This window comes from Carcharhinus amblyrhynchos, chromosome 7 (genome assembly GCF_965287045.1).
Source record: "Carcharhinus amblyrhynchos chromosome 7, sCarAmb.v2.hapA, whole genome shotgun sequence".
Taxonomy (NCBI): domain Eukaryota; kingdom Metazoa; phylum Chordata; class Chondrichthyes; order Carcharhiniformes; family Carcharhinidae; genus Carcharhinus; species Carcharhinus amblyrhynchos.
This window is the reverse complement of record NC_137330.1, coordinates 63099308-63125692: the sequence shown is the minus strand read 5'-3', so window position 1 is coordinate 63125692 and position 26385 is coordinate 63099308. Positions and strand designations below refer to the sequence as shown.

Genomic DNA, 26385 nt, shown 5'->3' with positions numbered 1-26385 from the left:
TTCAGATTTGTGACCTGCACATCCCACCAACTTCCCACCCAGGAATTAAAATGCTTCCTCATGCATCTCTCAATCAGAGCAAAAAACTATGATAAGGTATGACCCAGATAGAAGAAAAAGTGACACAAAACAAATGGCAGGTTTGTTTGTGTTTACATGGAACAGATGCTTAATTTCAGCAATCAAAGAGGTAAGAGGCAAATTTAACTTCTTCTGAAAGTACGAATTAGTCCTTTCACTGAACAGAATATCCCAGAGAGACCACAAAGAGATCCTAGGAAGATGATGGAAATGTCCAGGAACCTTTGCAGATTACCTAATTTATACCACAACAGTCTCAAATGAAAAAGCGAAGGAAGAAGAAAAGTCAAAACAGCTCCCGTAACACTGCCTGTTAACCCCATTAAGAAGGCAAAGTGAGGCATAAATATGGCTATTAGGAGTGTGAACATCAACAAACAGCCTCGCAAAATAACTGCCCAGACTTGAGCCTTTATATCCACTGAGCTTCGGTCGAAAACACTGCTTTGTAAAACCTCAGCAGCTGCATAAAAGGGCAGTGGATAAGAAAGCAGTGCCTTGGCCACCAAACACACATTCACCAACATCCGCAGCGTGAATGGCAGATTATCCGTGATTACTTCCTTTGTTTCATTCCCCCAGGTTAAAAATGTGACAAGGACAAAGACTGTTTTAAAGATACATGCAGACAAATGAGTCCAGGTCAACATGCACACAAAGTTAGCCTTGTTCCTCATGCTGCCTTCCAGAGTTGGCAGGAAAACCTGTGAAGTGTAGCTGAAAATGATAACTCCAATGGAAACCAAACACTTCTCAAAATCCACCGAAAACTTGACCCTTTTCCATGACCATTTCTGCACTTGTGTCATACAGTAAGTAATCACAATGAATGTCACAATAAAATGAACCACAGAACAAAGAAGACTCAGCTTTGATACAATCCGAAGATTTTGTATGAAAAGACATGGGATCAACATAACAACTGCTATTACAAACCAGGTTGCCTCTGACATTTGCAAATGTGGGAAACTGTGGAACATAAGATTCCCACTTACCACCAGATATAAAATACAGGTCATAATTAGTTCAGCTAACTGGGCACAATTAACAATTTTGCCTCCTAGTTTAGGGAATAGTTGCTTGCAGCAGGCATTGGCAATGTCTTCATATGATGTCCTCACTCTGACATGCTGTCCTTCTTCATTTTCTTCATACAAGCAAGTAATGAGAATTTTGCCAGTGTAGCAGCAAATAACAGCAGTTAACATGATGAGAAAGAATCCAACATATCCACTGTGCAGAACAGCGTATGGCAAACCCAGGACAAAAATACCCTGAAGAAAACAAAAAATAAAGCTTTCAAGCAACATTGTCTGTTACAACAAGGTAATATGTAAAAACCATGTGCCATATTAATGATATACTCATTTGTCGGAGGCTGTTGCATGCCGCCAGTTGACAGGAAACAAAAAAGCAATGGATTAAATCTGTAAAAGCCAAGCTCGTTACAACTCACTGGTGTGTAAAAGAAATTAGCCTTGAAATTTTTCTTCATAATATTAGTGTCAGGATGTCCAACATGCCACAACATTTGTCTGACATTCCTTGATCTGCTGTTTGAATGGAGAAAATAATCAATTTCATTCAAAAACCTTCATTAAAACAACAGATAAGGATATTCCAAAAAGGGTTATCCGGGCAATTACTTTATTTTATTTATTGGCAAGCAATAATTTTTTTCTCAAAAATAATCAAAGCCAATGAATTATACCAAACTTTAAAGGGAAATATTCCTTTGTATTTTGTTTCAATCCATAAATTGTTGTTAATACACTAATTCAAACCTAATGAGGTCAGCCAAAGAAGATATAGCTTCAAGACTCATATTCATTAACTTAGCTTACACAGTGTTCTTGCGTTTATCCTTTATTAATATGCCCACAAGGAAGCTGTACATAAAAGGCATGAAATATTAATAAATCACATCAATGGTAAAAAGAATGATCAAATTCTTTGCTAAAAAATTCCCTTTTTGAAACTGATACTGAGTTATCGTTTCTCTGGATCATTGTTGGCCTGAACATTATTTATACAAAAAGCTAAACCATCTGAAATGACTGCAACAAAAACATACACTATCTTCGAGATCTCTGTTGTCGGAAAACACTGGTGAAATTGTGCAGAATGTTAGGATGCTCTGGTGGCAGATGGTGTGAAAGGGGGCAAGAGTAGGGGGTGGACGAGTGAGGGTGCAAAGCAGGGGGGCTAATACAGTTTCTTGGCTGGCCTGACCTTTGTTGTAATAATGTGACATCTGAAGAATGACAGAGAGATGAATAACCTTATATCCCTTATAATTGTCACATGGAATTGGTAACATTGAAGCAGGGCATGAGGGCAATGGGGTGGTACAGGTTGGGGATGGGCTGCTACCAAATTCGGTGAAAGAATAAATCTTAAAATTTCTCCCCAGGGAAGTGAAGCATGTGTTTTTCATTTGTATTTATTTTATCCACTACACTGCATAAATGAGTATCTGGTACAGCTGCTTAATTAAAACCTCCTGTAACCAATTATTAATTTTGAATTCTCAGTATCAACAAAATAACACAGAGATTCTGTATCCACCCATTTTTGCTTTCCCTTAGTAGACCCTCAGAAGTAACAGTAGTGGCATTTACCCGAGAAACCTCTGGTGTGAATGTTACTTGCCACATATCGGTCCAAGCCTGGATATAGTCCAGGTCTTGCTTTTCCATTTCTGACCTCATGTTGGAAGGAAGGTCAGTGATAATGCAGCTGAAGATAACTGGGTATGGAAACTATCCTGAAGAACTCCTGCAATGACACTCTGGAACTGAGATGATTGACCTTGATGTCAAGGGCTTCACCTCACTTTTGGAGTTCAGCTCTTCTGTTCGTGTTTGGACCAAGGTTGTAATGAGGTCAGGAACTGAGTGATCCTGGCCAAACTCAAACTGAATGTCAGTGGGCAGGTTATTGTGAAGCAAGTATGGCTTGATGGCATTGTTGGTGACCCTTGCATAATTTAACTTATGATTGAGAGTAAATTTTTGGAATAGAGTAGGGCACATGCTGGGCCATGAGGTTACAGATTGTACAATTAAGAATAAAGAACAAAGAAAAAAGAAAATTACAGCACAGGAACAGGCCCTTCAGCCCTCCAAACCTGCACTGACCATGCTGCCCAACTTAACTAAAACCCCCTACCCTTCTGGGGACCATATCCCTCTAGTCCCATTCTATTCATGTACTTGTCAAGATGCCCCTTAAAAGTCACTACCGTATCTGCTTCCACTACCTCCCCTGGCAATAGTTCCAGGCACCCACTACTCTCTGTATAAAAAACCTGCTTTGTACATCTCCTTTAAACCTTGCCCCTCGCACCTTAAACCTATGCCCCTGAGTAATTGACTCTTCCACTCTGGGAAAAAGCTACTGACTGTCCACTCTGTCCATGCCTTTCATAATCTTGTAGACTTCTATCAGGTCGTCCCTCAATCTCCCTCGCTCCAGTGAGAACAAACCAAGTTTCTCCAACCTCTCTTCATAGCTAATGCCCTCCATATTAGACAACATCCTGGTAAATCATTTCTATACCCTCTGCAAAGCCTCCACACCCTTCTGGTAGTGTGGCAACCAGAAGGATGTGGAAGCTCGGAGAGGGTCCACATTTTACCATTGTGTCATGCACATTCTCGTGTGTGAAAACATGGTAAAGTCGGGTGTGAGGCCATTAATGTGATTGTGCCCGTATCCGCGCAGATTGCCACTTTACCAAAACCCGGGAATGGCGGCGATCTGATTCACGCCCAAAATGGGCGTGCATTTGCATGCATTTAAATTGAATTAATGATTTGCTCGCATTTCAGCATATCACTTTATCAGCATTTCCCCCTTTACCGCCACGTTCGCCAATCTGGAATTGCACCAAAATGAACCTGCTGAATAAAAGTCTGAATCGGGTGCTCCAGCTGCTGAAGAGGCAGTTTCAATGCTTCCAACTGCTCTCTGACTCAGATCAGTGGTGCGGGGAGAGGGGGAGGCAGGTCAGATCATTCTCTAGTTAGGGGGATGGGAGGAGAATGAGGCCAGATCGTTGCGTATTTTTTGGGGGGGGAGGGGAGGATGAGGCGTCTGGTGGAGGGAGGTGAGAGCTGATCGTTGTCTGGTGGTGGGGGGGAGGAGGGCTGATCATTGTTGAGTGATGGGGGGACTGCTTGTTGTCTGGAGGGGAGGGAGGACAGATGTATCTCTGGTGGGGGAGGGAGGGCCAATCATTGTCTGGTGGCAGGGGGTGGATGGCTGATTGTGATCAGGCGACGGGGGTGGGGGGGGAACGGCTGATCATTGTCTGGTGGCGGGGGGGGGGGGGTAGGGAAGGGCTGATCATTATCTAGCGGTGCCGGGAGGGGGCTGATCGTTGTCTGGTGGGGAGGAAGGAGGAGATGGGTCAGATGTTCCTCTGGGGGTGAGGGAGGTCAGACCATTCTCTGGGGGGGCGGGATTGGGGAGTGGGGCCAGATAGTTCTCTGTTGAGGGGGGGGAGGGGAGGGAGGTGGGTAAGATGTATCTTTGGTGGGGGAGGGGGCGGGGAAGGCTTGATTGCTCACTGGTGAGGGGGTGCAAATGGATCTCTGGTGGTGGGAGTAGGCAGATGAATCTCTGGTGGTGGGAGGCAGAGGATTTATGGTGGGGGAGCAGATGGATCTCTGGTGGGGGGGGCAGGGGTGTCCGCTGCCACTCCGCAGGCAATCGGTGGGGGGAAAGGGGACAGGGAGTTGCAATCGGTCTGGGTAGTGGGGGGAGGGTTGATAAGGGGAACAGTGATGTATGTGAGAACCATTGCTCCCGCTTTTTGCTGCCAGGTTGCTTTCTCCACTTTTTGCAGCCCGGGAGCGATCTGACAGCGGTGCGCTTTTGCAATCTTTTTTTCAACTGTGCATGGACAGCTCTGAGCTCCGATCGTTTCGCCAGCGCTAAGCCCCGACCACAGCATGATTCAGACCCGTGATTATTTTTTCAGGCTGAGTGTGTATGGGGGCGCTGGAAAGCAGATTTCCATGTTGGATCTGAATTGCACCCAGATTCAGCACTTAGAATAAAAATGGTAAAATCAGGCCCGACATTCCAAGTGTGGCCTAACTAAGGTTCTATAAAGTTGCAACATGACTTGTCAATTTTTAAATTCAATACTCCACTGAAGACAAGCATGCCACATGCCTTCTTGACTACCTTCTCCACCTGCATTGCCACTTTCAGTGACTTGTGTACCTGTTCACCCAGATCCTTTTGCCCATCAATATTCTTAAGGGTTCTGCCATTTACTGTATATGTCCAAAGTATTACCTTCTAATACTTTGGAAGGTATTAGACCTTCCAAAATGCATTACCTCACATTTGTCCGGCTTAAACTCCATTTGCCATCTTTCTGCCCAAGCCTCCAACTGATCTATATCCTGCTGTATCCTCTGATGATTCTCATTGCTATCCACAAATCCACCAACCTCTGTGTTGCCTGCAAACTTACTAATCAATCCAGTTACATTTTCCTCCAAATCACTTATATACATTACAAACAGCAAAGGTCGCAGCACTGGTCCCTGAGGAACACCACTTGTCACAGCCCTCCATTCAGAAATGCGCCCTTCCACTGCTACCCTCTGTCTTCTTTGACCGAGCCAGTTTTGTATCCACCTTGCCAACTCACCTCTGATCCCTTGCGACTTCACCTTCTGCACCAGTTTACCATGAGGGACTTTGTCAAAGGCCTTACTGAAGTCCATGTAGACAACATCCACTGCCCTCTCTAATCAATCATCTTTGTCACTTCCTCAAAAAACTTGATCAAGTTCATGAGCCCCGACCTCCCCTTCACAAGACCATTTTGTCTCTCACTGATAGTAATTCTGCTGCAGTTGATGACCCACAGCATTTATTGGATGTCCAGTCTCGAGTTGCTAGGTCTGTTTGAAATCTATCCAATTTAGCATAGTGGCAAATGCCACACAATATGATGCAGGGTGATGGAGACTTTGGGTGAAATTTTACAAGATTTTTTCTAAGTGTCCAGCTAGTCTGAAGATTGGAGGAGTTCCAGATCCATTTTTTGGGTAAGTTTTCACACCCAATCTTATGCACTCTGTTTCTAAAAAGATGAGCGCATCAGTTTCAAGCCAGAGAATCTGTGGGCAGGGCTTAATTCACAAGACAGCCTGCAGAGGGAGATATTACACATGTGCAGACCTCTATGCTGCACATGCACATTAATAGTAGCAGGGGTCTGACAGACAAAGAGAGAGCTGTCAGGCCCCTGCAACTGCAGGCAGCCTCACTTAGCTCCCCACCTTCAGCGTTGCCGGGTCATGGGGCTACAATCAGGAGGCCAGCAGATAGGGGCCACTGGACATGTGCTAATCTCTGCTACGACAGATCGGCGCATGCACAGTGGCTCGCTCAGCACGATGCTGTCGGTCTCTCCAGCAGGAATAGGCCCTGACCACTGAACCGTAGCATGACTCACACCAGGGCATTCTGTGTTGCACAGACTGTGAGAGATTAATTTTGAAAATCCCGCTGAAAAAACTCAGTGTGATTTACTCCAGCTTTCAAGTGAATTCGACACTTTTGGGAGTTTTTTGGGAGAACTCCGCCCCCTACATATCCCTTCTAAATTCTGACACCAGGGTGAGCGGGAGAGGGGCAATTCTCCCAAAAGTGCTGAATTGGTGGGAAAACTGTTCTAAATCCTGATTGTTCTGACAGTTCAGCTTCTCATCTGAATCTCCGCACTCCGTGTACTGCAGAGGTCCCAGTCAGGAATCTCATTAAAAACCTTGGGCGGGGGGGGGGCAGGTGGCGGGGGCCTATTCACACCAGAGTTTGACAGTTCTGGAAATCTGCGCATGCGCACTGGTCCCAAACTGTCAAACTCCCGTTGCTGGTCAGCCTGATCACTGACCAGCCCAGGAACCCCTGCAGTGCTGCTCCTCCAGTTCTCCCCCATGACCCGATCACAGCCCCCATGACAATTCCCAGATCAGCCCTGACTCCTCCCATCCCAGAGCATCCTGATGCCCAGGGACCAATCCCCCAGCAATGGCGAACTCCCCACCCCCTCACCCAGCAAACCCCTCCCACCAAACCCATCCCCAGGGTCAGACCCCACCCCCCCCTCCCAGAGGCAGTACCCCCCCTTACCAGGCAGACCACCCCCCTCAGCCTGTCCCAATCGCTGCCCTCGCTCCATCCTAGACCAATCGCCATCCACCCCCTCAATTGCACCTAGGCCCTGCTCACAATAGGCCCCATCCCCTTGGCACTGTCCAATGACCCCTGGGCAGTCAGAGGGCAGAGGTGGCACTGCCAGAGCGCTCATGCCTGGGGGTACCACCCCCTGCCACCCGACCACCTGGGGGGCCCCGATTGTCCCCCCCTTCTTTCCAGCGGAGTCTCCTGCGAGCTCCCTGAAAGTGGGGAGCTAGTCCGAACCCCGCTGGAATGAAGTACTCATTGGCAGGGTGGGAGATTCCGGAAAGGTCCCCATAATTACCAAATATACATATTAAAATGGATTAAAAACCGATTTAAATAACTTACCTGCCTTCGTGTTAATTTCCAGTGTGGTCTGGCCGGTGACTGTTTGCCGGCTCTGGGAGATGCACATGCATTCTCAGCGCATTGGCAAATCCCCGTTCAAGGTCATAGATGCGCATCTCCCAGCCGGATGCGCAAGAAAAGTGGTGGGCCACAATGGGAGAATCGCGGCCTCAGGTCTCTACATTTTGAGATCTGAAGAAGACTGACAATCATTGTTCTTGTAGAGCAGGATTAACATTATGATTGACAAAATAAATCAAAGGCCTGTTGTTAGCTTATTGTAAACTATTCTGAGACTCTGCTATCAATCATCATTTTAAACTATCTTGAGTGTCGAGAAAATGACAATCCTATCCTTTCGCTGTAAATTTGTAACCTTCCTCTACCAACTTTATTCCAAATAAAATTGAACATCATTGCAAAGTGTAGGTAGGTACAAATAATCTGCTGAAGCGTTTTTAATTCAAATTCCAACTCAGTTAAACGATGCTGTTCTTGTATTTGTCATGTTAAATAAATAAACATGAGCGGCAATCGTGGCTTATTTTCATGCATACCTTTTCCCACTGAATGTCAGGTTTGAGTGATTCATGATGTTTTCTGACCCTGAAAAATGTATTGAAGTACCACTATTGGAGCCACATTCTATTTCTGTATATATCAGTCTCACCATATAAAAGATGTTGAGGACCAATCAGTTTATTGCCATTATTTTTTAATTTTGCTTATCACAGTTCAAATCTCCCTGAACAATAACTTCTAAAGCCTTTGCCACTTTCAAATTATATCTATTAAACAATAGATTTGCATTATGTATGAAGTCTGATATAAGACTAATACATGACCATGAGGTTAGTGGAAGTAAGCTGTAGTACTGGGACTGTTCATTAATATGTCTATCCTCTAGTACAGTCAGCACAAGACTGCCTAGGCAAGCTCCAGGGTGAAGCGTGAGTCTTAGGTCACCTCACCCATTTTTTAAAAAGGGCATGCCCCAACATACATAACAGTTTGCAATGGAGGACTTTGGTGACTTGTTCTCTAATTTGCTCTCCTTTTCTTGGTAAAAACCTTCCCAGGTGGTATGGTCGGGACTGGCAACCAACATAGGAAAGATTTTCTTTGTAGCATGTTCAACAAACACAAAGTGTTCTTCATAAATGTCATAGCGCCCAACGGAGCCCCACCTGGGCATGTTTTTGGAGTGCACATAAAGTATGATGGGGCAAGCTCTGGGCCTTCTTGCCCAGTCCCCATAAAGTTGTGTCTGGGTGTTGAAATTACAACTTTCTGATATTTAAAAAAACTGGACAATTGAGCTTGCCAACAAGTCAATTACCCATTATTACATTGCTCATGCCATCATATGGTGAGAGTAGACAGGTAAGCAAGAGTTAGAGCTGCATTTAAATACAGTAGAGGCTACATTTTGGAGGTCCCCTGGGCACCCAAACTGATAGCTCTCCCCTCCTTGCATCCCTGCAGGTCTGCAAAACCCATTTCCTTAAACCCTTCACATCTCTCCCTTTCGCAATACCTTATTGCCCTCAAAGCCCAGACTTTACTTTCGGCTGGGACCATTGCTCTTCTTCCTGAGGCCTCTTTGCAGTCTCGGCAACACCCACTACTGAGCACTGACACTGTGGTTCTGTGGGCCAATCAGATTGGCTGAGGTTAGGATTTCTTCAAGGGTTGGATGTCCCACTCTTTGCATCTTGTTGCTTAGGGGCAGGCATTTTTAAAGTCTTTCTTAAAGGTTTGAAACCAACTCCTGTAATGGGGAGGCTAGGAATACTGCTCCCATCCTGTACAATTCAGTGCATAGGGTCATGGATAACACAGACGGATGCCATTTGGCTTACTGTATCAATTCTGGCTCTTGGTGGAGTAATCGATCAGTTCCTTTCCTCTGCTCTATCTCTGTTGCACTGCAAGGTCTTCAAATGCCTATCCAGTTTCTTTCTTGTTTCCATACCTTCAAAGGCAGCACGTTCCAGGTCACTACCATTCACTGTATGACCACTCCTCACAAACTTCTGCATCTCTCATTCTTTTACCATCAGCTTGTGGGAAGCTTTTCCTGGTCTATCTTATCAAACCCAGGATAATCTTGTAGACTTTTATCAAATCTTCCCTCAATCAGCATTGCTCCGAGAGAACAACATCTGCCTTTCCAAATTAATCTTGTAGCTAAAATCAACCGTCCCCGAAAACAGTCTGGTAACTCTATCAAATTCCATCTGCCAATGGTCTTCCAATTTTGCTAGTCTATCTTTGTCCGCTTGCAGTCGATTACAATTATCCTCACTATTTGCCAGTCCTCCCTATTGATATCTTCATCATATTTTTGAAAATTCATTCTGCTGTATTCCAATTATCAAGGAATTTATATATATGAGAATAAAGCATGGTCCTCGGACAGAACCTTGAGGGACACCACTTTCTACTCTGATGGGCGGAGAAGTGCTGGTTCAGATTGGGGAGAAGTACCCAATCTGATGGTGGGGGGAGGGATGGTGGAAGAGGTGCTGGCTTCAATTCCAATCAGCGAGGGGTGGGATGGGGGGAGCCCCCGAGACCTCTGTGGTGAGCTTTGCCAGTGTGTTTAGTCACCGTCCCCCTACATGCCACGAAACTTGCTCAGCTGATTTTCTTTTGACAGAGTATGTTAAGATCTGGAGAGTAAACTGACCTACATCCTTGGAGAGAAACACTCTGTTTTACTCACCAGGACCAACGCTCTGCCAATTTCTGGTAAGCTCAACCCCTTTTGTGCAAAAACAATGGAAAAGATAAGATGGAGACCTTCACACACATGCATGCAGAAAACAAAGGTTGGGATGTATGTTGAAATAGCAGATTTGCAAAAGTTGAGCTATGTGAATTGTAGAACATTATGATAAACAGGATGCACCTGTAAGTATCCTCGTGTTGGGGCAGAGACAGTCTATGGACTATTAATGACATCAGCTTGATCCAATTCTATTGGCCAGGACAAACTGTGGCTTTAAATGGCGTGGTAAGTAATGAAAGAAAGGAGGCTAGAGGGCACTATTGGCACTCTAGAAGAAGACAGACATACTGAAGTCAACAGAATCATAGGAAGAAAGTCCCAGAAAGCTTGGAAGCAGGTACCATTGTCTTGGATGTATATTTATTGCTATTGTTAAGTATTAACTCTATATATCTTTGTGATAAACCCTCTGATTTGATTAAGGAATGACATTCCTCACTTTGAAGGTTAAACTTGGTCAAGAACCCTGAGGTTGGTGTATCCTCTATTTCATACAGCTGATCTTTCTCTTCATGATATGAAATGTAGTTTGTCAGACGTATTTTCCAAGTTATGTATTTTATTATTCTGCAATGTCTCAGGAGAGTTCTAAACCAGCAAGAGTTTTCATGAAATAACCCGTAAATTATCTAATTAGTCAATGTACAGGATTCGTAGAATACAAATTTAATGTGAAACAAAAACAACTCTTCAGCATGCACAGTTTTATAAAAGTTAGAACAATAATTAATTTACATATTTTAAAAAGGTTTGTTAAAAATATTACAACTGTCAAAACTGTACACAAAGGTTAATTTAAATTGTTTATTCAGAATTTTGATTAAATTCTCACATAATTACTATGGTTATATAACAAAAAGAACATTGTTATCTGTTGATTTCAGATAGCCAACAGTTTATGGAGTTATTATTGCCGACTTGTAAAAAGGACACATGATTCTGAACAAGGGCCCAGAATAATGCCAATCAAATTCAGCAATAATCTTATACTGAAACACATACATTGTGGATGGCCAGTTTTGAATACCATCAAGCCACTATAGTTTATCTTTCTAACTTTACAAGTTGTCCAGCAACTTCAGAATACTTTCCTGTGTTCTTTCCATTTTACATAGAGGTGCTGCTGTAATTTATTATGTTAAATGTTTCATTTATTAAAAAGGGAGTAAATCTCACCATATAAAATTGATGTTCCTTTGTCACACTGGACCAGATTCTCCAGCAATAGTGTGATTGTGAACTAGATTATAAACGAAGGTGTCTTGATTTTAAATATTCCTCTGTATTTCCCAAAATTTGGATTATAATATGTGTGAAGGAACCCGTGAGCCTTGTATTTTTTGTGACAGGCTTAACTAAAAAGAAAAATTGAGGATGGAAACTGACTTTAGGAAACAAATACTAAAAATGAGATGATAAAATGAGAAAAATGAGAAGCCAAAACTTCTGGGAAGACTGAAATTTGTTCAAATCATATAAAAGGAGACAGAGCCATCAGAGCATTTTTAAAATTAATTCATGGGATTTGGTTATCACCGGCAAGGCTAACATTTAATGCTTATCTTTGATTGCCCATAAGAAGGTGGTGGTAAGCTACTGCTGCAGTCCGTGTGGCATAGGCACATCCACAGTGCTAAGCACTTTAATACAACTGAATTGTTTGTTCGACAATTTCGGAGACAACTGCTTTGGTGTGTGCCTGGAGTCATATGTAAGTCAGACATTAGAGAACCAGATCGATTCTTATGACAATCAACAACATAGAGGTGGAATTCAAACCTGAATCTCCAGGATATTACCCTGGATCTCTAGATTACTGGTTCAATGATTTGAGCGGCATAATGGCAAAGTGGTTAGCAGTGCTGCCTCACAGCACCAGGGACCCGGGATCAATTCTGGTCTTGGGTCACTGTCTGTGCAGAGTCTATACGTTCTCCCTGTGTCTGCATGTGTTTCCTCCGGGTGCTGTGCTTTCCACCCACAGTACAAAGGTGTACAGGTTAGATTGATGGGTCATGCTAAATTGACGGCAGGTAAATACGTGGGATTACAGTGACAGGGTCTGGATGGGATTGTTGTTGTTTTAGGCTTGATGAGTCAAATGACCTCTTTCTGCACTGTGGGATTTGATAAATTCAATGACATTACACCATCAACTCCCCTGCTGAAATGGTGTTTCAGTGATGCAATGCAGGCAGGCTGAAAATAGGAAATGTTCAGTTGCTGTGCTGTTTCTGTTACTTGAACGAAAAGATTGGTGAACCTATGCAATTCCAGTCATCGTAAATGCAGCTGAAAAGGTTCTGCGGATGTCACTTTCAGTGCAGACCCTGCTGTGGAAAGCAGGTTGATTGTGTACTGGTCTCAGCTGGGGATCAGGCTAAGTCTGGAAGAGGAGCTGGAATTCCTCATGAGGAACCAAGAGTTTTAAATGGCTTTCTGATTGAGATTGATGATATATATGCTGCATGGACTGCTGAATCAATTTGTAAGAACTGTCCTTGTATCTGACATGAAATGTGGAATTTATAGTTCATAATTGACTCAGTTTGCCTGTCAATTCATGTTTAACACATGTTGATTCTGGGGAGTGTAGGTGGTTATCAGAGATGCTATTTACCATTTGCTTTATTTAACTGTTGTACATTAAAGAAAAGTTTTGGTTTAAACTTTCAATGACATTCTTTCAGTAAATACTTGATTTCCTCTTGTTTAAAAAAAAATGTTACTGGTCTTGTCTGAGATCCAAACTATGAGTATTGGCCAAAATAGAGGTGGCGTGGGCATATTTCCCCAATAATCCACACATACACACTCATATATATATATACATACACACACATATATATATATATGGGACAACATTTTAAGTTCTAAGTGTTTTCCCATGCAAACCTGATCTAGGGCCCCCATTGTTCAATTCCAATCAGGCTGATGTATTTTATGCTTCCATTTGGAGCTCACCATGAATTTGAGTACAAAGATTCCACAGGTGTGTTGAACCTATCCTCTAGCTTCAAGTCAACCCACGTTTAATTGTTTGATTGATTTTTTTAAAAATCTATTAGCTATAAAACATGCTGCTGACAAGCCACCTGAGCCATTCATTTTAACTCTCAGTTCAGTGACATGAATTATGCGGATAATTTATTGTTTTCAGTTGGGGCAGAGCTATGAAAATGAGTTGCTGAGTTTTATTGACACTGTTTAATAACAAAGCTGTGCAAAAGGCTCATGAAAATATGCAGCATTGTAAGTGATGGTACAAGTCACTTAGTCCATAATTTAATCTTTCTTCTGCACTGTTTAAGGGTAAAAAGTCTGACAACACCAGGTTTTAGTCCAACCTATTTATTTGATAATATTCTCACTAGCTTTCGGGGTTACCCCCTTCGTCAGGTAACTTTCACCTGACGAAGGGGGTAACCCCGAAAGCTAGTGAGAATATTATCAAATAAATAGGTTGGACTAAAACCTGGTGTTGTCAGACTTTTTACTGTGTTTACGCCAGTCCAACGCCGGCATACCCACATCCTGTTTAAGGGTCCCATGAGATAGATAAGTCATTATTACATAGAATTGCATTGAATATAGAGCATGGAAACAGGTCATTTGGCCTAACTCATACATGCCTCTTTATGCTCCAAGTGAAGCTCCTCCCATCCTTCATAACCATCTATTTTGCTCTCCCTCTTATACTATCCAACTTCCCCTTAATCTATGTTGTTCAATTCAACCTTCATTGTGGTAGTAAATTCCATATTCTCACCACTCAGAGAATAAGTTTCTTCTAAATTCCTTAGTTGATTGTTTGGTGACTGTCTTCTGTTGATGTTGTATAGTTTTTCTTTTGCCCACGAGTGGAAACATGGAGTGGGATTTCTTGGTCCCACCCGCCCTGGGGCTATAAATTCCTGCCTAAGGTTAATATACCTTTCAACTATCCATCAAGTTTCATTGAGCAGGCAGAACTGGAAAGAGTACCCCATTCTCTTTGGCTGGGATTTTTAAATGCACCAGGGCTGGGATCAGAGGCTGGTGGATACAAAATTTGGCACCAGTGGCCTGCGCTGGTTTCTGCCGCAGTCCTGGTCCTGAACCATTTTAAATGAAGGGGGTTTGGGGTTGGATTGGCAGCCCACTGGGAAGCGACAGAGAGCCTATTAAGGCCAATTATTGTAAATTGTGGGCCCTCCCTGTCCTGTGCTGATTGGAAATTCCTGTCGGCAACACCAGCAGTTCAAGTCAACCCGGGCCATGTCTAAGCCAACATAGTGGGTTCAGAGGGGAAAGTTGGGAGGCATGAAAAATCGAGTGAGAGACCCTGTTATGCAGCCATACTGATTGCTGGATTACAGTGGCAGCTGCTGGCCAATCCCTGGAGGAATTACTCATCCAGGTATGTGGCCAGATAGCTATGACTTTTTTATAAGAGGAGAACTTAACTTCCCTGCCATTTCTTTGCAGTATCCCTGTTCAAATTGGCTTCCTCTGTCTTGACTGGTGAGACTGATGACAACTGGGAGCTGAAGGGCCTCCCAATGTCTCCCAGCATTGGGAACTCACCCAGCCACTGATCCTGATTGGGTGGCAAGTTCACTCTCTGGCCTTTAAATGGCGAAGCATTGAAGGTTGCAGTGATGTGCCTGATTCACGTTGTACACAGTAAGGACCTGGAACTGACCCCCATTTCCATTCCTGAACCCTTTTTGAAAATCCAATCCACTCAATCAAAACCATTCATGATTTTAAAGACCTCTATTAGGTCATCTCCGAACCCTTTTCTAGAGATATCAGACCCAGCTCGTTCACCCTTTCCTAATAGGTTCAAGCTCACAGTTAAGGTCTTGTTCTTGTAAATCATTATTTTACCTTCTTCAGTGTCTCAGTATCCTTTGAATAATAACTGCATACAATTGTGATCTTACAGGTTAAATAATAACTTCTCTACCTTTCAATTCTGTCCCTTTAGACATAAACCTTAGTGTTTGGTTTGCTTTTTCATGGCCTGATTAATCTGCATTGCTATTTTTGACGATTTGTGTGTGCACTTCCAGATCCCTTTGCTTTTCTATCCCATTTAGATTCCTATTTTCCAAGTATGATGTGGCCTCCTTACTTTTCTCACCAAATTATAAGGGCCTGGATTATCTGAGAAGTGGCAATATTGAAAATCTCCCACTATAGTCATACATTACGCTGTCCCTTCAGTGGATATTTCATTCTCCAGGAATCAGTCTAAAATTATTCTGCTTTCCCCAGTCAGGTAATGTCTAATCCCTGAACAGGCTTCCACTGCAAGTGTTAAACTGGAGGTTCCTTCCTTCTATCCCAAGCTAGGAAAACTGTAACTCCTCCAGCTGTCTTGAAAATTCCCCTGACGCAACGCTGCTGCACTTTTCTTTGAGGGTTTCCTGATTCTTGCTTTCACAGAAATGACCGTGCAACTTCCCTTAGGGAACTTTGTCAAGAGTAGAGTCACGGGAGGACATGATAGGATGGGTCACTTTTACGGCACTAGCTGTCATAAGGTAGACTTAAAGACCCATTCTTTGAATGTTCGTAAATCGATGAATGGGTAAGTGGGTGAGTGAATGAATAGGTAGGTGGTTATGTGGTTTGTAAGTGTGCAGATGCATGAGTGGGTAGCATGGATAGGGAGGATAATGGGTAGGTGGATTGGTTGGTGGGTGAGAGGGTGGGTACATGAGTAGTCTGGTCAGAGGGGGTTAGTTGGATCGAGTTGATGGGAGAGGGGCAGTTAGTCAGGTGGTTGGGGAGTAGTCAGTTCAGCATGGTAGTCAAGCCTAATTTAGGGTACCATTGAGTTGGGGAGGGTGGGAGGTGGAGGTTGTAATCGGGTCAGGAGTACTCTGGTATTTGGGGGTAGTCTGGTTAATTTGGGGGAGTTGTTGGGTCAAATTGGGTGCAGTCAGGTTGCGTCAGGGGAGGATTTTCAGGCGGGGGTGAAGAGGTAGTTGTGTCAGGTTGGGTTGCAGTGATCACAAGAGGTGGGTAGTCAGATGGTGGAGGGCAATTGGGTGTCAAAGGGGTGATTGGGAATTGGTTGTGGGGTTACTGAGGCTTTAAACTAGATTTTAATCTGTCTAACATTTCCTGGGTAGCTATTCAGATCAGATTCATGGAACTGCCTGAATTCAGAATCGGAAACATTCACCGAGTCTCCCAGGAATCAAAAAATTTGCACATTGGAAATTTAAATTTTGTGGGCAATTCTCACATAGTCCATTCATCAGAACTTCCAGAAAGCTCCAATGCACATCTTCGGTCTTACATCCAGTCTCCATGATCCGAAGACTGGAAGATTTGGCCCAGTGCCTCACACTTCCTTACGTGGAAACGTATTTACTGCTTGTATGCCCATTCTGCAAGTTTATTAATGCCTTCATGAAATTTGTTGCAGTTCTCCCCAGTATTAACTATGCCCCTCAACTTGGAGCTATCAGTATATGCAGAAATTGTGTTTGTGATTCCAAAGCCAAATTTGTGCACGTAAAAAGCAATTATGAACAGTATAAACTGATTCTTGTTAAATTCCACTTTCTACCCTCTGAATAGCTACCCTTTACTCCTAGTCTCTGCTGCCTGCCTTGCACAAAGATATCTATGCTTTTTAACACATGTCCCCTGACTCAATATGCTCTTGAGAGCAGTTGTTCCAAGTCTCACAGGAAAGTGTTTGGAATTTCAGGCTTTATAAAGGGTTATACTTTAAACTGCCTATTTAATTTAAAGATAGATGAAATTCTAGATCTAGAAGATATCCAATTTGTATTTCTACTTGGATACAAGACCCATTTGATTCATATTGCCATGGAGACGGCTTTGACGAGGGAAGCACTGGGTTACAGTGTTTTTAAGATAGAGGCAACCAGTCTTGCACCTGAAGCAGACAAAATCCTGACTGTAGTTTACCGTGTAGAACAAGAGTGGGAATTGCATTCAAATTGACGAGATCAGATTTCTAAAGATTTAATAGAGGCTGGAAGGTTTTCCTAGTTTGGGATAGAAGGAAGGAACCTCCAGTTTAACACTTGCTGTGGAAGCCTGTTCAGGGATTAGACATTACCTGACTGGGGAAAGCAAAAAGGATACAAGTCATCAGGAGCTGAGAATAATTTTAGACTGATTCCTGGAGAATGAAATATCCACTGAAGGGACAGTGTAATGTATAACTATAGTGGGAGATTTTCTGTTATGCAAAAAATTTAATGGGAATTTCCTGTCTGTCATTTAGTGTATAAGTTGCCTATTGAATCATGTTTAGACACTGTTGCATTAGTTTGTTTATTACAGTAAAGTCATAAAATCTTAAATTTTGTTATGTGATCCTTACAGTCAATGGAAATTCAAATGCACTTTATAAAAAGTTATCAATTGCCATAGGGATCATAACAAGATAGACAGGACCCACAAAAGGATGTTTACATTTAAGAAGCTCAGCTAGAATGCTGGCCCAAACTTCCACGTTCAAATTACAATCATGATTGGTATTCATGTTTAAATGACTGTAGTTTACATCAGATTTATTTGTAAGTGTCACAAGTAGGCTTACATTAACACTGTAATGAAGTTACTGTGAAAATCCCCTAGTCACCACACTCTGGCACTTGTTCAGGTACGCTAAGGGAGGATTTAGCATGGCCAATGCATCTGACCAGCAGTTCTTTTAGGTTGTGGAAGGAAACTGGAGCACCCAGAGGAAACCCCCATAGACACAGGGAGAAGGTGCAGACTCCGCACAGACAGTGACCCAAGCCAGGATTTGAACCTGGGTTCCTGGCACAGTGAAGCAGCAGTGCTAACCACTGTGCCACCATGCTGCCCAGAGTATCAGAATAATCAGAATCAAACTTTAGCAGAATACTGACAGTGCGACTGTCAGCTGCACTGCTAATAAGAAGAAATTGTAGCTGCAACATCTTCAGAATTATCATAAATGATCCTCAGAATGGAATCAGTCATCACGCTGAATGCTTGTGAAAACACACGTGCTAATTAAACTACAAAGGCTGATAAAAACAAAACATTTCTTTCCAGATATAGAAAACAGGCCATTGAGATCTTACGCTTGTAAATGGCTTGTTAAAAGAAACATAAAAATGCACTGTCTTAACTGGACTGCGCCAGCAACAATCTGAGAATGTAAAGAATAAATAAGTGACCTGACATATCTAGGTACTGATGTGAAGATCATTGGGGATATTAATATGCCTGTGTGAAGTGACTGACACTGGAAGAGCTGAATTCTTCTGACGTGTCACTCATATTGGACTTTAGAATTAAGTGTTTCTTTGCAGATTATAAATAAGTAAGGTAGTGCTTTTGACACTAAAACTGATCAATTCTCACCCTTTTAGTAGTTCTTGTGGTAATCTTTGTAACTGAAAATATAAGATGACTTTGTTTGTTGTATGTGCTTTTACAAAATCAGAAAATGTATTTCCAATAGAGAGGGAGAAAGGTTGGAGAGGTTATGATACGAACCAAATATTGGCAAATAAAAGTGCATCTCTGAGGTCAATGAATTGAAATTTTTGCCAAACATTCAGTATGCAGTTACCCAAGATATTAACAGCAGCAAAGTATGCAGAAAAAATGGATTGCATTTCTATACATGAAGGCTCAGCACTCTGATTTCTGAGAAGACCAGTGCAACCTTCTCAGAGCAACCAGCTCATCCAGACTAGCTTGCTAGGATAAGGTCAATTCAATTTCTGGGAATGCTACAAATTACATGGATCATTTATTCCTGGTTGTAAACTGATGGCAACACTCAGACATTTCTCAGACAAGTTTAGGCACAGAATTAAAGATTTGTCTGGCGTATTTAGTGAATATTCTTGTCAATTCTTTTAATCCCAATGTTCTTAGAAAGTGTACTCTGGAGTACTCTGTCATTTACTTAATGCCCAGTTGTTCGGAAGTCAACAGCCCAGTATTCCTGTTGGTCAGACATGCAGACTGCAAAATTTAGTTGGCAGCACCCAAATTTTAAGGGTGGTACAGGTGCTGTTTTGACCGCAGTGCCATCAGCGCCATATGTATGCATTTCTGGTGTGGGCTGTGCCAAGAAGTCAGCTAACCTGATAATTTTGCATCCTCTGATTTGGTGAGCAACCACTCAACAGCACATTTAGCGCTGGTAACGCATTGCAATCATGTTGGTGAAAGGCAGCTGAAGTTTGCATGGCACCTGTATCAGAAGTGATGGGCCCTGGTTAATTGTATGTCCTGTTCCTGTTTGGGATTATCAAGTTTCTTGACCAGAGAATTCTAGGCCCAGAAATTTACAGAACAAAATGTCAAGATGAAAAATATGCACTCTGATACGCTGATGTTATTTATGCTCAATGACACACTGTGATTGCCTTATTTTAAATTCATCATTGATCTCTCATGATCAATTCTGGTACTCTGAGGTCCTGTTTCATTTTTGCTATGCTAGCAAAGAAATAGAAATATGTGCTGGGAACATAATTTTTCTTCAGAATTTCTTTGGAAAGAGCATAAAATTTCTCCCATCAGTCTCGGTGATTGATCTGTCAGAATGATACTTTTCATATGTGGTTGAGTAAGCTGCCAGGCTCTGCCAGACACTGACACAAGGGAATGCTATTTGAGCTTTTACTTACTTACTGATATTTGCTTCCATTTTCAGGTTTAAACATTTAAACTCATGGTTTTACATAAATGTGCTCAAAATAGGATGATACTATGAATTATAAATTTCCCCCACTTTGGGAGAAGTTGAGATTTGATGAATTTTACCCAATTCTAATCAACCACTTACAGTTAATGGTCTGGAAACTGCTGCCAGAAAGCATTGAGCTGAAGGCGCTAGATGAAAAGGGACAAAGGTGTCAGGAACGTGGTGCAGCCCTTAAATCCCAACAAAATTGCTGCGAGGTTAAAAAAAAAATCAAATGTGAACGCTTTTGTTTGCAAATCGTCAGATAGGGTAATTAAGAGGCCAGAGTGATTTGTTTTCAGTTTGCAGGTTTCTGGCTATGACAAGCGTTCCACTCATGGCAGCTTTATATACGAAATTGGCACAGATATTCCAGCCAGTTGCAGGGGCGGTCTGCGTGTGAAATCAACTGAAATATACAGGGGCTGAATTTCACTGACCCTGGAGTAACGGGATTGAAGGAACCGGTAAATTGGAGGGGGAAGGGACATGTCGGAATGGAAGCCCGATGTTTTCGCGATTCCGGCCAATCTTTCTGTGGGGAGTGGGGCAGTGGGTTCGGTAGCGCACATAATACGGTACAGTAGGCAATCCAGCCCCTAAAACCTCAGCAACATCGCCCCAAAACTGTTTCCCATGTCAACTCTATATGACCACCACCACACTCTCCTCAGCCTCACATGCTGCCTGTCTGCCCGTCTTAGATGAACAGAAATTTCCTGCAAATAAGTACATGGGAAGATTGAAGACACCAGTGTCGGTCCTCGTGTCACAATCTCTTCACCGGACCCCGACTTCATGACTTTCCTTGCCACTGACCCTTTGCAAACTTTACATTATATCTGACTCTGAGATGCACCTCCCGCCCCAAAGCTGCTCCGTCATTCCCGTTAATTCCAATCATCCTTATCTACTGATTGCAGAATTGCTGATTTTACAGGTTTAATTGTACCCCCTCCAAAAAAAAGTGTAAAATACAAAACACAGTGTGAAGTATGCTATTTCACCTGCAGTGATGCAGGTCAGCTCCCTCTCAATCCCAAATGCGTGTGTTTTTTTTAAATTAACTACTTTAAGGGTGATTTGAGAATTGCCCAAATCTTGATAATAAGTTTGATCATTCTCGCCTCTGGTTATCTTTTCGAACATGTTATGCAGTAGTTTATTTGGCTTATGGATTCTGATATTTAGTCGGTATTTTCAGGCTGTGGCTGTTGAAAGATGTGCAGTCATGTCTAAAACATCAATTAATGGGCAAAAGTGGGGTCGGAGAACTTGCCTGGATGGCGTTGGTAACGTTCCAGCCGGCTTCCCATGTGCTGATGTGAGAAGTGTGGCCGGATCCAGGGTTGAGTTGCTCGGTTCCCAGTTGCTGCTGCATCCCATTCTCAGCTTCACTCGGGGGTCCCCGTTCAAGAACTCTCCCCTGAAAGATTTCCCCAGGATCCGGATCCAGCTCCTCCAACTGTGCAAAATTTAGGTTTTCCTCATCCACGCGAAATCCATAACGGTGCCTTTTAAGTATCTTGGTTATCCCGCGTTGGAAGTTGATCATAATCTCGGAAGTGGAAGACATCCTATTCCTTTAAAAGAGAAAGAGATAGAGAGGGATTGGGAAATAACTCTTTAAAAAGTACCAATACACAAAATAAAAATGTGAGATACTTGCTCTTGACTTCAAGTTCTATAAATTGTAAAATCAAACCGACTCTGTCCAAGTTAGTCCTTAAGATGTGGAACCAAATAGAGAAGTAAGGTCCTGTGAAGAAAATCTAAGCGGTCTCAACCCACCAGACTTCTCCAGAATCTGTGAATGGTTCACCAACAATAAGGTTCACAGCCTTCAAATAGAAATTTGAAATTATAATTTCAGCAGCTAAAATATTTTCAGACAATAGTTTCGGAACACAAGGAGGCTAATACATGAATTTATCAACTCATCCTCCGTCAATCATCTGCGTCAAACCAACAGAAAAGGAGTTGAAGCCAAACTTCTTTTCCATATCACTGTGCCTGTACAACTGTTGTCTTAAGAAATGATAGTAAACACCTTAATTACGTTATTAGTTCTCCTATTTGATTTGTCTGATGATTCCATGATCATTTCAGCTTCCTGTTGTCTCATTTCTAGTCACTTGATTTTTGTTTAGGATATTCTACTGTTAATCAATATTCCAGCAGCGACCAAATATGAAAACTACTCATGTTGTGCAAGTACTTCACTCTAACATTGTTGTTACTTTATAGGGGCTGAATACATGCACTTAGAAATCTAGCAAAACTTTGTACTTTTCAAAATGTTTCACCAAATATTAGACACGTTGCTGATGTTTTGCCCATCCATTCCTCAATTAACCTTCTTCAACCCTACAACCCTCCAAGATCTCTGTATTCCTTAAATTCAGGTCTGTCACTCGTCTCAGACAGCAAACGTTTGTTTCTCACCCTACTGTCATGGAGTCATTTTTCCTTTTCTTTTTCTTATTATGCAATCCCTTGGAGTTGAGGATGACTTTCTTCCATACTAACAATGAGTTCTCAGGTGACTGAGGAGGTCAATGCGCGATGGACAGTCTCTGTCAGAGGTAGGGCAAATGTGGTTGGAAGAGCGAATGTGCCTGAGTTGCCACATGCTCCTTTGACTGTCGACTTGTTGCTTCAGTTTCCTGTTGGTGATGAAACTGGAAGCGTTCAGCTCTTTCCCACATGCTTTTCCTCCACTTTGTGTGACCTTGGGGCAGCGATTACCAACTGTCAGTGGGGATGTTGCACTTTTTCAAGGAGACTTTGAGGATGCCCTTGAAGCGTTTCCTCTGCCCACCTGGGACTTGCTCACTATGTCAAAACTCCGAATAGTGTGTATGCTTCAGGAGTCTCTGTCAGGTATGTGGATGATATGGCCCATCCAGCAGAGCTGATAGAACATGGTCAATGCTGCAAAGATGAGGATATCGGCCTGAGCAAGAACACTAATGTTTGTGTATCTATCCTGCCAGTGGAGTTGCAGAATATTGCAAAGGTAGTGATGGTTTTCTCCAGGGTTTTGAGGTGCCTGCTGTACATAATCAATGCCTCTGAACCATATAGGAGGGTGGGTATCACTATGTCTTTGTAGATAATGAGCTTGGTGCTGAGCCTGAGGTCCTCGTCGTTAAACACTCTCTTCCACTGATGACGAAAGGCTGTGCTGGCACATTGAAGGTGGTGTTGAACTTTGTCGTTGCTAAGTGTCCTTGTGACAGTTGGTTCCCAAGTTATGAAAGTAGTCCATATTGTTCAAGGCCTCATTGTGGACTTTGATAACTGGGGGGGGAGCTGTGCTGTGTGGTGGGGGCAGATCGTTAGAGGACCTTTGTCTTACAGATGTTTAGTGCATGTCCATGCTCTTGTACATGGCAGTGAAGGTGTTGATAATGGTTTGGAGTATCGTCTGCATAGTGTAGTTTAATGACAGGGGATGGGATGACTTTGGATCTGGCCTACAGGTGGAAGAGATTGAACAGATTCCATAGTTTCATAGTTCCAGAGTTTAGTTCCAACCAAGAGGGAGCTTGCTGAGTGTGAGATGGAGTATTGCAGAAAGAAAGATAGAGATGACCATCAGTGTGATGATACAGCTCTGCTTGACCCCAGTCCTAATGTGAATTAGGTCTGTGGTGGATCATGACTTGCATGTCATCATGGAACAGGTGGAAGATGGTGACAAACTTCGGGTGTAGCTGAAACTGTAAAGGGCACTCCATAATCCCTTGCAATTGATAGCATCAAAGGCCTTTGTAAGGTCAAAGAAGGCCATGTACAAAGATTGCATTTCTCTTGTAGTTGGTACGTTGTGAAGATCATGTCTATTGTGTTCCTTAGTGGACAGAATCTATATTGCAACTCTGGAAAGAGCTCTTCAGACACAGTGAGAAGTTGATTATGGCGGACTCTTGCAATGACCTTTGCTGCTGCTGACAGGAGGGAAATTCCTCTCGAGTCACTGCTGTTAGACTTGTCATTGTTCTTGAAGATGGCCATGATTATGGCATCTCTGAGAACTCCAGACATGTTCTTCTCCTTCCAGATAAGTTTAATAAGATCATGTATTTGCACCAATAGTGCTTCTTTGCCATGTTATAGTGCTTTGGCAGGGATTCCATTGCTCCTGCTGTCTTGTTGTTCTTTTGTTGTCAGATCAGCTTTTCTACCTCATACCTGGTTGGGGTTGTGCTGAGATGATGGTGGATAGCATGCTGTAGGAATGAGTTGAGGACACCCACGTTGAAGACAGAGTTTCTGTTAAGGAGGTTTTCAAAGTGCTACTTCCAAATGGCACTGACTGCCTCTCTGTTCTTATGAATTCCTCTCCATTCTTGGCCAGCAGTAGGGTGGAACATTGGGTGCTTGGACCACAGGTGGCCTTCACTGTGCTAGAGAAACTTTGCACGTCATGGTTATTGGTTAACTGCTGAACCTCCTGTGTTTTCTCCACCCCCCCACCACCTGTTCTGGAGGTCATGGATTTTTTGCTGGACCTCAGCCTGTCTATAGAGCTGCTGTCTTGCTCTCAAGTTGGAATGCTGTTTCAGATCCAGAAAAGCCCTGCGCTTGAGGCTTATAGGGTCCTTGATCTTCTCATCATTCTCATCAAACCAATCATGGTATTTCCTGGTTGAGTGGCCAAACGTCTCTTTGCAGGTGTTCTTTATAGAGGCCATGATGGCAGACAAGGCACAATGGACACTGTGGGTCAGTGGGTCAGTGTGTGGCATCGGGTTGACAGCGAGATGCTGGCTGAATAGGGCTCTCTTATAAGAACATAAGAACATAAGAAATAGGAGCAGGAGTAGGCCATCTAGCCCTTCGAGCCTGCCCCGCCATTCAATAAGATCATGGCTGATCTGTCGTGGCTCAGTTCCACATTCCTGCCCTCTCCCCATAACCCTTAATCCCCTCTCTTATCAAAAACCTATCAACCCGCGTCTTAAAAATATTTAGCGAGATAGCCTCCACCACTTCAACGGGCAGAGAATTCCAGAGATTCACCACCCTTTGAGTGAAGAAGTTCCTCCTCAACTCCGTTCTAAACCGCCCCCCCTTTATCTTGAGGCTGTGCCCCCTAGTCCTACTGCCCTTTCTGAGCGGGAAGAGTCTCTCCACCTCTATCCTATCCATCCCATTCATCATCTTATACATCTCAATGAGATCTCCCCTCATTCACTTATCTGGGTCTTTGAGGGCCTCAGTGTTGATTTTCCTGTGACACTGGGGGCAACTCGCCCCAAAAAATTCAAAGTGTTGAATTGGTGGGAAAAATGGTGTAATTCAGGATTTTTTTTCAGAGGGAGTTCAAACTCGAGTCTCCCACACTCTGTGCAATGCAGAGGTCACAATCGTGAATATCATTGAAAGCTCGGAGGGCGAGGCATATTCACACTGGAGTCTGACAGTTCAGAACTCTGTGCATGCGCAGCGGCTCTGAACTGTCAGCCTGCACTTTGCTGACCAGCTCGATCGCTGGCTAGTCTGGGGCCCTTGAAGTGCTGTGTCTCGCGACACTCCCTCGGCCTGATCACGCCCGAAAGCAGCCCGCACAAGCATTCCCGGACCAGCCTTGATTGCTTGTGCGGACTGTTTTTGGCCGTGATCTCCCTGTACCAGAGCATCGCAATCTTCAGCCAACCCCACCTCTCCCAGCAGTGATTATTCCCCCCCCAAGCCCCCTGGCTGGCCCCCCCCCACCACCGCCAACGACCATCCATGGAAGGCAGACCCACACCTGGGAGGCAGACCACCCCTGACAGACCCTTCCCCCAGCCCACCCCGATCGCTGGCCTCCCTCTTGCCCTGACCAATCCCAATGCAGAGTGGCAGTGGGACCTCCTACCCCCATCGATCGCCCCTAGGCCCAGCGCAGAATAGGCCCTGCCCCTAGGCCTCACCTCCTTGGCATTGCTCCTCAGGCCCTGCCAACAATAGGCCCTGCCCCTTGGCTCTGCCCACTTGCGACTGCCCCCTGAACATGGGCATTTTACCCGTTGGGCAGTGCCAGGGGCACAGGCTGGCACTGCCAGGGTGCCCATACCCAGGGGCACCACCCCCTGCCACCCGACCCTGGGGGGTGCTCTGATTGCCCCCACTTCATTCCAGCGGGGTCTCCAGCTAGTTCCTCACAAGTGGGGAGCTACTCTAAACCGCTCTGGAGTGCAATACTCTTGGCCGGTTAGGAGATGCTATCAGGGAATTCAATTCGGGG

General features: G+C 43.6%; 1 protein-coding gene across 1 annotated transcript; it reads right to left on the bottom strand.

Moving 5' to 3' along the window:
• Window positions 1-203: 203 nt before the first annotated feature.
• On the bottom strand, window positions 204-21702 carry LOC145345597 (vesicular inhibitory amino acid transporter). The gene is made up of 2 exons (XM_080193430.1): window positions 21427-21702; window positions 204-1355 (listed from the first exon to the last, which is right to left on the bottom strand). Exons 1-2 carry the CDS (start codon window positions 21700-21702, stop codon window positions 204-206), a joined length of 1428 nt encoding a protein of 475 aa, XP_080049556.1.
• Window positions 21703-26385: the final 4683 nt, after the last annotated feature.

What these genes read in the sequence shown, in the direction of transcription:
- LOC145345597 (XM_080193430.1), bottom strand. Translation starts at nt 21,702, where the DNA reads ATGATCAACTTCCAACGCGGGATAACCAAGATACTTAAAAGGCACCGT. An exon ending in ACGTTACCAACGCCATCCAG is followed by an intron (nt 1,356 to 21,426) that starts GCAAGTTCTCCG and finishes TGTTTTCTTCAG; the next exon opens with GGTATTTTTGTCCTGGGTTT.